This window comes from Oncorhynchus mykiss, chromosome 11 (assembly GCF_013265735.2).
Source record: "Oncorhynchus mykiss isolate Arlee chromosome 11, USDA_OmykA_1.1, whole genome shotgun sequence".
Classification (NCBI taxonomy): domain Eukaryota; kingdom Metazoa; phylum Chordata; class Actinopteri; order Salmoniformes; family Salmonidae; genus Oncorhynchus; species Oncorhynchus mykiss.
This window is the reverse complement of record NC_048575.1, coordinates 39,294,869-39,309,083: the sequence shown is the minus strand read 5'-3', so window position 1 is coordinate 39,309,083 and position 14,215 is coordinate 39,294,869. Positions and strand designations below refer to the sequence as shown.

General features: G+C 42.4%; 1 protein-coding gene across 8 annotated transcripts in view; it reads left to right on the top strand.

Annotated features, from left to right (window-relative positions):
- LOC110535683 (transducin-like enhancer protein 1) overlaps positions 1-13,741 on the top strand; it is a 39,619-nt gene extending 25,878 nt beyond the window's left edge. For 4 of the 8 annotated variants that reach the window (XM_021620851.2, XM_021620850.2, XM_021620848.2 and 1 more), the window contains 12 exons: positions 799-915; positions 991-1,044; positions 2,674-2,826; positions 3,052-3,190; positions 3,518-3,723; positions 3,936-4,012; positions 4,137-4,386; positions 6,078-6,325; positions 6,595-6,742; positions 11,885-12,035; positions 12,975-13,051; positions 13,206-13,741. In XM_021620851.2, coding sequence (XP_021476526.1) covers positions 799-915; positions 991-1,044; positions 2,674-2,826; positions 3,052-3,190; positions 3,518-3,723; positions 3,936-4,012; positions 4,137-4,386; positions 6,078-6,325; positions 6,595-6,742; positions 11,885-12,035; positions 12,975-13,051; positions 13,206-13,313 — 1,728 coding nt within the window. In that variant the 3' untranslated portion in view covers positions 13,314-13,741. The other 4 variants (XM_036935444.1, XM_021620849.2, XM_021620853.2 and 1 more) reach the window with 4 other exon arrangements.
- Positions 13,742-14,215: the final 474 nt, after the last annotated feature.

Genomic DNA, 14,215 nt, shown 5'->3' with positions numbered 1-14,215 from the left:
GCATTTTATTGCATGACATAAGTATTTGCTCATCTACCAACCAGTAAGAATTCTGGCTCTCACAGACCTGTTTGTTTTTCTTTAAGAGGCTCCCCTGTTCTCCACTCATTACCTGTATTAACTGCACCTGTCCACACACTCAATCAAACAGACTCCAACCTCTCCACAATGGCCAAGACCAGGGAGCTGTGTAAGGACATCAGGGATAAAATTGTAGACCTGCACAAGGCTGGGATGGGCTACAGGACAATAGGCAAGCAGCTTGGTGAGAAGGCAACAACTGTTGGCGCAATTATTAGAAAATGGAAGAAGTTCAATCCCAATAGAAAATCTTTGGAGGGAGCTGAAAGTACATATTGCCCAGCGACAGCCCCGAAACCTGAAGGATCTGGAGAAGGTCTGTATGGAGGAGTGGGCCAAAATCCCTGCTGCAGTGTGTGCAAACCTGGTCAAGAACTACAGGAAACGTATGATCTCTGTATTGCAAACACAGGTTTCTGTACCAAATATTAAGTTCTGCTTTTCTGATGTATCAAATACTTACGTTGTGCAATAAAATGCAAATGAATTACTTAAAAATCATACAATCTGATTTTCTGGAATTTTGTTTTAGATTCCGTCTCTCACAGTTGAAGTGTACCTATGATAAAAAATTACAGACCTCTACATGCTTTGTAAGTAGGAAAACCTGCAAAATAGGCAGTGTATCAAATACTTGTTCTCCCCACTGTATCTGCTATTTCCTTATTTCTTTCCACCTTGCCCATTCTTCACATCCTCTCTTCCTGTCTTTGGCAGAGTAATACCCTGCTGGTTGCTGACAGTTTGAGGAACTCAGACAAGCGACGCAACGGACCTGAATTCCCCAACGACACCAAGAAGAGGAAAGTAGAGGACAAGGACTCTAGTCATTATGTAAGCAGCAGCAGTGAGGTTGATAACTGTGTGTGTGAACGGTGAATGACATTGACAAACCTTTTGTCCCCACAGGATAGTGATGGAGAGAAGAGTGATGACAACCTGGTGGTGGATGTCTCCAATGAGGTATGTGTGTGTGTCAAATAAAATCTAATTTTATTTGTCACATGAATTTAGCAGGTGTAGTGAAATGCTTATGTTCCTAGCTCCAACAGTGCAGTGGTATCTAACAATACACACATCTCAAAGTAAAAGAATGGAATTAAGAAATATATTAATATTAGGACGAGAAATGTCGGAGTGGTATTGACTAAAATACAGTACATTACAATATATACATATGAAATGAGTAGAACGATATGTAAACATTATTAAAGTGACCAGTGTTCTATTATTGAAGTGACCACTGATTCCATGTCTATGTACAGTGGGGCAAAAAAGTATTTAGTCAGCCACCAATTGTGCAAGTTCTCCCACTTAAAAAGATGAGAGAGGCCTGTAATTTTCATCATAGGTACACTTCAACTATGACAGACAAAATGAGAAAAAGAAATCCAGAAAATCACATTGTAGGATTTTTTTATTAATTTATTTGCAAATTATGGTGGAAAATAAGTATTTGGTCACCTACAAACAAGCAAGATTTCTGGCTCTCACAGACCTATAACTTCTTCTTTAAGAAGAAAACCTCCTTCCATCAGCAAGGGCATTGAAGATGAAACGTGGCTGGGTCTTTCAGCATGACAATGATCCCAAACACACCGCCCGGGCAACGAAGGAGTGGCTTCGTAAGAAGCATTTCAAGGTTCTGGAGTGGCCTAGCCAGTCTCCAGATCTCAACCCCATAGAAAATCTTTGGAGGGAGTTGAAAGTCCGTGTTGCCCAGCAACAGCCCCAAAACATCACACTCTCCAGAGGAGATCTGCATGGAGGAATGGGCTGAAATACCAGCAACAGTGTGTGAAAACCTTGTGAAGACTTACAGAAAACGTTTGACCTCTGTCATTGCCAACAAAGGGTATATAACAAAGTATTGAGAAACTTTTGTTATTGACCAAATATTTCTTTTCCACCATAATTTGCAAACAAATTCATTAAATCCTACAATATGATTTTCTGGATTTTTTTCCCCTCATTTTGTCTGTCATGGTTGAAGTGTACCTATGATGAAAATTTCAGGCCTCATCTTTTTAAGTGGGAGAACTTGCACAATTGGTGGCTAAATACTTTTTTGCCCCACTATACATAGGGCAGCAGCCTCTTAAGGTGCAGAGTTGAGTAACCAGGTGGAGGCTGGTTATTGATGGCTATGCTGTCTGATGGCCTTGAGATAGAAGCTGTTTTTCAGTCTCTCTGTCCCAGCTTTGATGCACCTGTACTGACCTCACCTTCTGGATGATAGCGGGGTGAGCAGGCAGTGACTCGGGTGGTTGTCCTTTGGCCATCCTGTGACTCTTTCTAACGTATACATGCCGGTCTTTTAGGGAAAGGAAAAGGAGGATACCTAGTCAGTTGCACACCTGAATGCATTCAACTGAAATGTGTCTTCCAGATTTAACCCAACCCCTCTGAATCAGGCCTCGCTATATGGCTCAAAGCAACTCTATGGATGCCGTATGGGCCCTGGTCAAAAGTAGTGCACTATATAAGAAATAGAGTGCCATTTGGGACGCATATGATAATTTCACATCAGGGGAAGTAGGGCGCTGAGTGTGAGTCAGTGTGTGTGTGTGTGTATGACCCCCCCCTCTCCAGGATCCTGCCTCCCCTCATGGTACACCCCTGCCCTCCCCCAGAGAGAACGGGCTGGACAAGACACGCCTCCTGAAGAAGGACCCATCCTGTAGCCCCGCCTCCACAGCCTCCTCTGCAAGCTCCTCTTCCCTCAAGTCCAAAGAGATGGGAATGGTGTGTGTGGCCAAAGCTCTCCATACACTAATACTTTTCGCTGTCTGAAGAAGTCTTTAATGCTGGGTCACAGAAACACACACTTTTTAATGGACCTTCCCATTTCCCTCTAAAGAGTGGTGGAATATCTTATCTCTTTCCACCTTTCTCAATCCATCCCTTGATTTCTCTCTCCTTTAATGGTGTGATATCTGGGTAAAGACAGCCTATATGTTTCCATGGCAGCGTGACAAGCCAGGTACGCCTCAACCGAAGTCGAGCACTCCCACTCACCGAGGAGACTCCACACCCGGACCCAGTGCCACACCCACTCTCCGCCCCAGCCTATCCAAGCCCCCCTCCATGGAGCTACCTCACCCACCTAGTAAGATAAACTTCACCCCATTTTAATTTACCTCAGTACCTTTTCCAATCATACCTAACAGCCTATAGTACAGGCTACCTACTAATATGCATTTGTTTAGTTTAATTAAAGGCATACTACACTCAAACTATATTTTTATATTTTGTTCATTAGTCCACTGTTAATACAATCCCAAAAATGTTTTGCATTTCAGCAGTCAAGTTTTGAAGATGGAGCACTTTCAGTAAAGAGTTCAAACTTGCCTTTATGATGCGTTTTGTGTCATATGGTTATGAATATGCTGCACACTGACTGCACTGCAGATACATTAAACCCATCTGAAAACAGCTCTTGTCTACTCCCTAGCCGCTGGTCTGCGGACTCCGCTGGCGGTGTCAGGGCCGTACCCCGGGCCGTTTGGCATGCTGCCTCACGCCGCCATGAATGGGGAGCTGGCAAGTGCCGGCGCAGGCTACGCCGGCCTCCACAACATGTCCCCTCAGATGAGCTCTGCGGCGGCCGCCGCTGTGGCTGCCTACGGACGCTCCCCTATGGTGGGTGTGTGTGCTAGTGTGTCTCTTATTCCATATTGTGCGATCATTGCGTGTCTAAACGGCTAAATGTTGGTATGTTTATGTAGGTTCCGTTGCTGTATCTACTGACCTCATTTCTCTGGTGTGTGTGTGTGTGCCCGTGGCTGTTTGAGCATGTACTCCTCATCATCACTCTGTGTGTACTCATCATCCCTCTGTGTGTTCTCCCTCAGGCCGGCTTTGACCCTCATCCTCACATGAGAGTCCCTGGAATGCCCCCAAGCTTATCAGGCATCCCTGGAGGCAAACCGTGAGTTGCGTGTGTTCCGTATATAAACTGTAGGAGAGTGTCTTTTAGCACTGTGTTCTCCATAGTAGCAAGACAAATATCCCCTCAATTCCACCTTTCCCCTTACTAAACCTTCTCCTCTCAGAGCCTACTCCTTCCATGTTAGCGCCGATGGACAGATGCAGCCGGTACCGTTCCCTCCAGATGCCCTGGTGGGCCCTGGCATCCCGCGCCATGCACGCCAGATCAACACACTGAACCATGGTGAGGTGGTCTGTGCTGTCACCATCAGCAACCCCACGCGCCATGTCTACACAGGCGGCAAGGGCTGCGTCAAGGTCTGGGACATCAGTCACCCTGGCAACAAGAGTCCTGTGTCCCAACTGGACTGCCTGGTGAGTGCTAGACCTAATATACACACTGTTACCCAAAATTACACAGTTGAAGCATGTATTCAGTAGCATTGTTCTTCAACCAACATCACAGGATGTGTGTTTGTGGGCAGGGCACATGCTTTAAATATACACCTACAGTACCCGTCAAGTTTGGACAAATCTACTTTATTTTTACTATTTTTAACATTGTAGAATAATAGTTAGGACATCAAAACTGTGAAATAACACATATGGAATCATGAAGTAACCAAAAAAGTGTTAAACAAATCAAAATATATATTGGCATTCTCTCAGCCAGCTTCAGGAGGTACATTAGTCACCCGGAAAACATTTCAATTAACAGGTGTGCCTTGGTAAGTTAATTTATGGAATTTCTTTCCTCCTTAATGCATTTGAGCAAATCAGCTGTGTTGTGACAAGGTAGGGGTGGTATACAGAAGAAAGCCCTATTTGGTAAAAGACAAAGTCCATATGGCAAGAACAGCTCAAATAAACAAAGAGAAACGACAGCCCATTACTCTAAGAGATGGTCAGTCAATGCAGAAAATTACGGATTTTGAAAGTTTCTTCGTGCAGTCACAAAAACCATCGAGCGCTATGATGGAACTGTCTCTCATGAGGACCTCCCACAGGAAAGGAAGACCCAGAGTTACCTCCGCTGCAGAGGATAAGTTCATTAGAGTTACCAGCCTCAGAAATTGGAGCCCCAAAAAAATGCTTCACAGAGTTCAAGTAACAAACGCATCTCAACATCAACTGTTCAGAATAGACTGTGTGAATCAGGCCTTCATGGTCAAATTGCTGCAAAGAAACCATTACTAAAGGACACCGATAAGAAGAAGAGGCTTGCTTGGGGTCAAGAAACACAAGCAATGGACATTAGACCGGTGGAAATCTGTCCTTTTGGTCTGATGAGTCCAAATTTGAGATTTTTGGTTTGAACCGCCGTGTCTTTGTGAGACGCAGAGTAGGTGAACGGATGATCTCTGCATGTGTGGTTCCCACCGTGAAGCATGGAGGAGGTGGTGTTGGTGTGCTTTGCTGGTGAAACTGTTGGTGATTTATTTAAAATTCAAAGCACACTTAACCAGCATGGCTACCTCAGCATTCTGCAGCGATACACCATCCCATGTTGTTTGCTCGTAGTGGGACTATCATTTTGTTTTTCAACAGGACAATGACCCAACACACCTCCAGGCTGTGTAAGGGCTATTTGACCAAGAAGGAGAGTGATGGAGTGCTACATCAGATGACCTGGCCTCCAAAAGCACCTGACCTCAACCCAATTGAGATGGTTTGGGATGAGATGGACCGCAGAGTGAAGAAAGCAGCCCCCAAGTGCTCAGCATATGTAGGAACTCATTCAAGACTGTTGGAAAAGCATTCCAGGTGAAGTTGGTTGAGAGCATGCCAAGAATGTGCAAAGCTGTCAAGGCAAAGGGTGGATACTTTGAAGAATCTCAAATATAAAATATATTTTGATTTGTTTAACACTTTTTTTGGTTACTACATAATTCCATATGTGTTATTTCGTAGTTTGGATGTCTTCACTATATACAATGTAGAAAATAGTAAAAATAAAGAAAAACCCTTGAATGAGTAGGTGTCCAAACTTTTGACTGGTTCTGTACCACTTTGTGTGCATAGTTTGTGTATTAGAGACAAAAAATAACTTTGCACGCGCTTGTCAGAACCGAGACAACTATATCCGCTCGTGCCGGCTGCTCCCCGACGGCCGGACGCTCATCGTGGGGGGCGAGGCCAGCACACTGTCAATCTGGGACCTAGCCACGCCCACTCCACGCATTAAGGCGGAGCTGACCTCCTCAGCCCCGGCCTGCTATGCCCTGGCCATCTCCCCTGACTCCAAGGTGTGCTTCTCCTGCTGCAGCGATGGGAACATCGCCGTCTGGGACCTGCACAACCAGACCCTGGTCAGGTAAGGACCACATGGGAGAGAATACATTGCCAATAGGTAGCAGGTAGAAATTTGTAGCCTCTAACCACTGGTCCAGTGTCAGATATTGTTTCATCCCCCTAATGGTCAGTCATGTGTGCATACATTTTCATATGGGTGGCTCCATATGAATTGAACCCACAGCCCTTGGCATTGCAAGGGCTGTGCTCTACCAACTGAGCCACACAGGACCACGTATTTTTGATAACATCTGTTAATTGTGTGTGTGTGTGTGTGTGTGTTTATCACAGACAGTTCCAGGGCCACACAGACGGAGCCAGCTGTATTGACATCTCCAACGATGGGACCAAGCTGTGGACGGGGGGGCTGGACAACACCGTACGCTCCTGGGACCTAAGAGAGGGACGCCAGCTGCAGCAGCACGACTTCACCTCACAGGTACATGCACGCATACACACATCCCTGAAAGACACACAACCGCTCCAGCTGCACGACTTGAACCACAGGTACACACACACCCCGCAAACACACAGGAAGGGCTCTAAAGTGCGATCAATTTGGGCGAATGTACAACCAAATATTTTTGCTGTGTGACCAGGGGTTTTATTTTAGGAGCACAGTGCGACTACGATAAAAGTATCCCAGATAATAATTGTTGTAATGATAAGGCTTCGCTGTACCGTTGTTTTTGAGTGCCATGAAGGGTAAAGCGAGTGCAAATTCGTTAGCGTCATGGTTGCACCATAACTACAGCGAAAATGGCTTGCTTCTAGCCCTACCAGGTCAAGAGATCTAACCTATTTTACCGCCACAACATTTTTATCTACCTATAGTGGATCGCCGGGACCTTCTACATTCATAAATCACGCTGTGGGCTGTTCTAAAACTACTCGTGTGTCGACGTTATTAACCATTTTGATGACATTTTGTTCAGTCCTATTACCTCATTGGCAAGCTAACAACCTGGTAACTTTATTAGGGCCCTATGAAATCTGTTTTTTTTCTCCCAAATTCTGTTTCTATCTTTCTGAATTTATTTCCGATTTACGTTAATTTTATCATCAAGATTGTCTAATAATACAACTGAATAAAAAGTCAATTTAATAAGATATAACAGTACATTTGTAATGATGCAACACACTTTTGCACTTTTTTTTATCAAGGAAAGTGCTTCAATACAGAGTTCTACTAAGTGTTTCATTATAAATGGAAAATAAATCATGCAAGAATCTAGGCAACAATGCAGCAACCTTCTCTATTTCCAGCTGGCTGAGGATGTTTGTGATTGCTTGGGAGGATGACTTTTTTGCCACCAAAAACTCTCTGTACAGATGAACATGCTCTGCATGGTACTTCACTATCTCAAACCAGCTATTCCATCTGGAGCTCACTGCTTCAGGAGCCTTGACCTACACAAACTCTTCAAAATGAGGAAGCTCACCTATCTTCTCTTTCTGGCAGGCTTCTTGAAGAAGATGGATCTCATCCATGTCACAAGTGATGCAACTTCAGATAAATATTTGTAGTGCTGTCATGTGTTAGGGAATGATCAGAATTAGTTGGGTAACATAGATAAGATGTTTTATTTTCATGATATGCTTATGAGTTATTTCTCATAAGAATGTATTTTGTTGTACTATAGTGGTGGCCATTGGCAGTTATCTGTTCTATGTCAAGACTAAGTTGCATGGGCCGCAGAGAGGGGAGAGGTCAAGGGGTCATCATGTGTAAACATATATTTTGCTCCACTGTGTCTGTGCCAGTCACTCCCTACTTTTTCCATCGGGGAAAGGAGGATGGCAGTGTCTGGAATCATTCTATCCTCTCCGTGAGTTTGTCCAGGATTGGTTGTATTTAGAATTGGTTCTATCTAAATGACAATTTGATATATATCATAGGGTGGGGGTAATGTCTTGGTACCATTTTGTACCTAGGACGAGATAAGAGCTTTGTTTAGGAGACCAAACTGAACGATAATTTATAGCCAACTCTGTCTTCTTTGGGGATACTCCTCTGAAGTAAAGTATTTTCTTTGTGTAAGTTCCTAAGACCTGTGTTTTGTCATGTCGTCTTGAGAGGGGGTGGATCTTTGCTATAAAGGAACCCATTTGCCATTATGTTGGGCACTCTCAACTTTTCATTAGAGATACTGAACTGTTGAAAGTCAAAATGCTATTGCAAAAGCTTAATTATTATTAAAGGTGAAGATTAAGCATAACTCTGACTCGTGTGTGATTTGCTCTCTCATCATTTGGTAATTAAGGAAATTTCCACGACACATGTCTCACCCACCAGATTGATGACATGGCAGAGTTCCTTTCAGAACCTCCTTGAATGCCTTCAGGCATTAGGAGGCATTATCTGTGACCGCTGCCCAGGCATCATTCAGGTTCAGATCGTTGCTGTGGAGGGAGGCTAGTATAGCTTGGGAAAACGTTGAGTCTGTCTGTCCACGAAAATGACATCCACCAGAAAGCACTGGTTTTCAACACCTACAATGAAAGATAAGGAAAAACTTGAATTATGTTTTTACCTAAAATAATATTGTGAAACTAAGTGTTATTTAAATTTCAAGGTTAAACACAATATAGATACAGCGATCGTTAGCTAGATGGAGGCAGACGGCTGCTGACATTATGCATCGCTGTATTTCACCACGATAGATCATCGTTTGGAATATCACAATTTCCATGCGTACAATTCACACTGCAGAATGTAAATGTAGGCTATTGCAATGGTATATTAATAGGCTAAGTTAACTCACCAATGACTATGTTTAGAATGCTGCAATCCCTTGGATCTGTTGTCTTGTCAACAACCACCACAAACTTCTTCCCATGGTCCTTTTTGTAGAACGGCAGTCATATGTTGGTCGAACACACTGGGCAGGTGCGTTTGACGGAGGCTGCTCTCATTTTCTCAAAGTCCTGAATAAATTATTGTCTTGAATCTGCTGATGCGCTTGCACTAGTAATGGTTGTTTGAAGAGGCATGCTCTGGATAACACGGTGCTTTTCCTTGTTCTTCACATGGGCTTTAGACTTTAAGTGGCCATCACATGTATTTTTATGGGTCCAATCAATAGTATGTTGACAGAATTTGCAAAACAGCTTATCGCCTTACTCATAATAGTCCTTTGGGTATTGCTCTGCTCTGAATTTAGGGGTTAGGGTCGACTTTGCCCTCTGACAGCCTCTTCGTCATGTTTCTCAAAGTGACAGCCAAGTTGTGAGGTGACAGCCAAGGGGTAGGTTACTACAATAATTAGACCTACTTTAGATTTTTTTTAACGGAATTTCAGCCAAATTATGGAATATTCTGCAAAATTCCACGTTTTACAGTTGATTCCATTTTATTACCAAATTTCGCGATTCCACATAGGAAATCATAGGGCCTGGCCCTACTTAACCAGGATATCCACACATTTGGAGGCACAGATAAAGGAAAAGGCATAGCTTCTTCAGGACATCAATGATCATAGAAATACATTCATGATCTCTGCATGTCTTTTAAAGTGACAGTGTAAAATATTCAATGTTATACACCTCAATGGGAAAATAGTGCTTTTATACAATGTAGAAACCTAATATTCCACATATTACTTTGTAATTTCAATGACCGGTATTTGTATATACATTTTTAGCTTTTATAATAAACATATGTTTTTCCATGTTTACATATTAGTTTCTAGGGCACAAAATGGCTAGAATTCATAGGCTGCGTTTAGACACAGGCCAATTCTGATATTTTTTCCACTAATTGGTCTTTTGACCAATCAGAGCTGATCTGATTGAGATGAAGCCAATATTGGGCTTTTATTTATTTATAAAATCTTATTTTCTGTTGCTTTTCGGTTGCTACCAATGAAAAATAATCATTTGGAGCCCGGGCATCTAAAATCACTGTTGAGGAATGATCTCATACCATTTGGTCGCTGCTCGTTTTCTCCTCGCAACGGTGTATTCTTTACAGCCTGCTAGTGCAATAGGCGTATCCAGAGTAATACACTATGTATCTGTTATGTGAAAATAGGGAGCACAATAGTGTAATACACAATAGTGTAATACACAATAGTGTAATACGCAATAGCACCGGAGGGGATGGCTGCTGTTTTGTGTTATTTTGTGGGTTTTTTCCCCCGCATTGTTTTACTTATTTTGTTGATGCTACCGTCTCTTATGACCGAAAAGAGCTTCTGGATATCAGAACAGCGATTACTCACCTCGAACTGTATGAAGATTTTTTTCTTTAACAGCTTCTACCCCCAAGCCATAAGACTCCTGAACCATTAATCAAATGGCCACCTGGACTATTACATTGACACCCCCATTTGTTTTTACACTGCTGCGACTCGTGGTTTATTATCTATGCATAGTCACTTTATCCCTACCTACATGTATACATTTCCTCGACTATCCTGTACCTCCGCACATTGACTCGGTGACGGTACTCCCTGTATATAGCCTCCATTGTTATTTTATTGTGATTTATTTTTAAAATATTTGTTTTACTTAAGTTAATTTAGTAAATCTTAACTCTATTTTTGAAACTGCATTGTTGGTTAAGGGCTTGTGTTAAGTAACCAGTGTTGGGTTGTTTTCGGTGCAAATATTATTATTTTTTAACACGTTTAGCCCTCTAGCAGGATGATATTAGCTTAACACCTAAGGAGTGAATTGTGAAGGGGAGAAAGGCAGGGTTGTTTATTGTGGCAGCTGTGTCTGTCTGTGTCGATTTCTCATGCCCCTGAACACACACACGCTGATCAGAGACCGGTTTCCCAATAGCGATGGAACATTTTTCCTACAATGGCCGAAGATGCAACATGCATTTCCCCCAAATACCACGCAGAGAGATTGGTTGCTAAGTTGGAGTATATGTCGATACTGATAGGATTGAAAGAAAGGAAGTGCTGCTCTCGGATCAGCTTTCTCCATTCACATTTTTCCTTAACATTATAATTATTTCACAATTCTGATGAGGGATCAGCTTGAGGCACCTTATTCTGTTTACCCAATAAAAATGTACAAATTCACCATGTTAGGCTACACATCATTAAATGTATTGAGACAAATTAGACAGTAGACTACAAGTAGTGAAATGGAGCTCAATTGATTGAACGTTAAATGTATTTCAATTGGATTGAAATAGGCCTGTAGCCTACAGTTTTATGTTTTAATGCAGTCATCTAATTTTTCATTTGAATCGTATTTATATTGCTTGTTTATATCAATTGCAAACACATTGGTAACTTTGTATTTGTTGTGAACTTTGTTCGGAAGTCACAAGGAGACAGAAACATATGATTTATCAATGTTCTTCTCTGTATAAAGTGACACGGGAGGGCAAAAAAAGCATCTAATGACACACTTAGCTGTTCTACCAGTGGTCTGAGGCAGGTGTTTAAATTACGAGCGTTTTCAAGTGCAACGTTAATAACGATGCTTTTGGGAAACCGGGCCCTGGTTGTCCCCTGCCCTTTCTGTAAATCTTCTCTCTGGGTTACTACTGTATGTATCTGTCTATCTCTCACATGAACACACACACACTGACCATGTTGTCCCTCTGCCCCCTCTCCAGATATTTTCTCTGGGGTATTGTCCGACGGGAGAGTGGCTGGCGGTGGGGATGGAGAGTAGTAATGTGGAGGTGCTCCACGTCACCAAGCCAGACAAGTACCAGCTCCACCTCCACGAGAGCTGTGTGCTTTCCCTCCAGTTTGCTTCCTGTGGTAAGGCCATGTCACCAGAGCTCTGGCTGACGTGCTCAAGATTTGTGTATGGGTGCGTCTCAAATGGCACCCTATTCCCTATGTAGTGCACTACTTTTGACCATGCTCAACAGAGCATTGGGGGCCATTTGGGACGCATACTATGTCTTTGTTAGCTGTGTACTGTATTGTACTTGATTTACAGTATCAGTCAAAAGTTTGGACACTTACCCATTCAAGGGTTTCTTTATTTTTACTATTTTCTACATTGTAGAATAATAGTGAAGACATCAACACTATGAAATGGCACAAGGAATCATAGTAGTAACCAAGAGTGTGCAAAGTAGTAACCAAGAGTGTGCAAAGCTGTCATCAAGGCAAAGGATGGCTACTTTGAAGATTCTGTATGGTCGATGCATCTTAAAAACAACGATGTTACCGGCTTTTGTCTCCATGTTATGTTGGCATTTTCTAACTGATGGAACTAGCCCCCAAATGAGTCGCCTTTCCCTGGTTCATTTTCCACTTTGAACCGAGATGTATTAAACTCCCTGTTTTAATACAGGTATTCAGTTCAACTTTTTTTGTTGACCTAGTAGACAGCCTTATTCTGTTTTCATTGGAGAATCTCAATTGTATTTTGTATTTAGTTGTGTCCTCTCTCCTCAAAATCCATTGGAGGAGAAGGTCAGAGGGGAGGGACTTCTGACTTTATCATCCAGTGGGTTTTGAGGAGGCAGGAGGTGAGTCAAGAAAATGCAATTGGCTCTCTCCTTGTCTCTTCATATACAGTAGCTCTAATCCTAACGTGATGTGATTTGATTGTTTTTTTAATTCATTTTATTTATACTCTGGGTTCTCTTGGATTTGGCCCCTGCATCCACAGTAGTATATGTCCTAGCTCTACTGTATGTCTATGTGATTCCTAAAGCTCTGTCTCCTATTTCTCTGCCTGCCCAGGAAAATGGTTTGTGAGCACAGGGAAGGATAACCTGCTGAATGCGTGGAGGACACCGTACGGAGCCAGTATATTCCAGGTACACACACACACCTGTCCACTTGGACAACCGTCTGTTCACTCCGACGGCCTTCCTACCAACATGTTTTTTATTTATCTTGTATCAAGGCTGGGTGTTGAGCTTGCTCTAATCTTTCTCGCTCTCTCTCGCTCTCTTTCCTATCTAACTCTAGTCGAAGGAGTCTTCGTCAGTGCTAAGCTGTGACATCTCAGTGGATGATAAGTACATAGTTACAGGTTCTGGAGATAAGAAGGCCACTGTCTATGAAGTCATCTACTAGACTGCACTGGTGAACACTAGGATCAGAAACTGACCACCCAAAGTAGCTTTCACTGTCCTAAAACCAACCCTGGGTCAGGGGATACTGCAGAAAGTTCTACACCCTTTGACTTTTTCCACATTTTGTGTTACAGCCTGAATTTAGATTTATTTTTGGTCACTGGCCTACACAAAATACCCCATAATGTCAAATGGGTTTTGAGTCAATAAGTATTCAACCCCTTTGTTATGGCAAGCCGAAATAGGAGTAAAAATGTGCTTAACATGTCACACGAAAAGTTGCATGGAATCTGTGTGCATGGACTCTGTTTTAACATGATTTATGAATGACTACCTCATCTCTGCACCCCACACAGTGCAATTATCTATAAGGTCCCTTAGTTGAGCAGTGAAAAGAAGCATTGGTAGATGGATAAAATTAAAAAAACAGACATTGAATATCCCTTTTTAAATAACTTCCCATAGTGAAGTTATTAGTTACACTTCGGGTGGTGTATCAATACACCCAGTCACTAAGATACAGGCATCCTTGCTAACTCAGTTGCCGGAGAGGAAGGAAACCGCTCAGGGATTTCACCATGATGCCAATGGTGACTTTAAAATAGTTTAATGGCTGTGTTAGGAGAAATCTGATGATGGATAGCATTGTAGTTACTCCACAATGCTAACCCAATTGACAGTGTGAAAAGAAGGAAGCCTGGACAGAATACAAATATTCCAAAACATGCATCCTGTTTGCAACAAGGCACTAAAGTAATACTTCAAAAAATGTGGCTAAGCAATTAACATTTTGTCCGGAATACAAACGGTGATGTTTGGGACAAATACCACTCTCCATATTTTCAAGCATAGTGATGGCTGCATCATGTTATCGGTATTTTGAAAACAAGATGTTTATTTTTT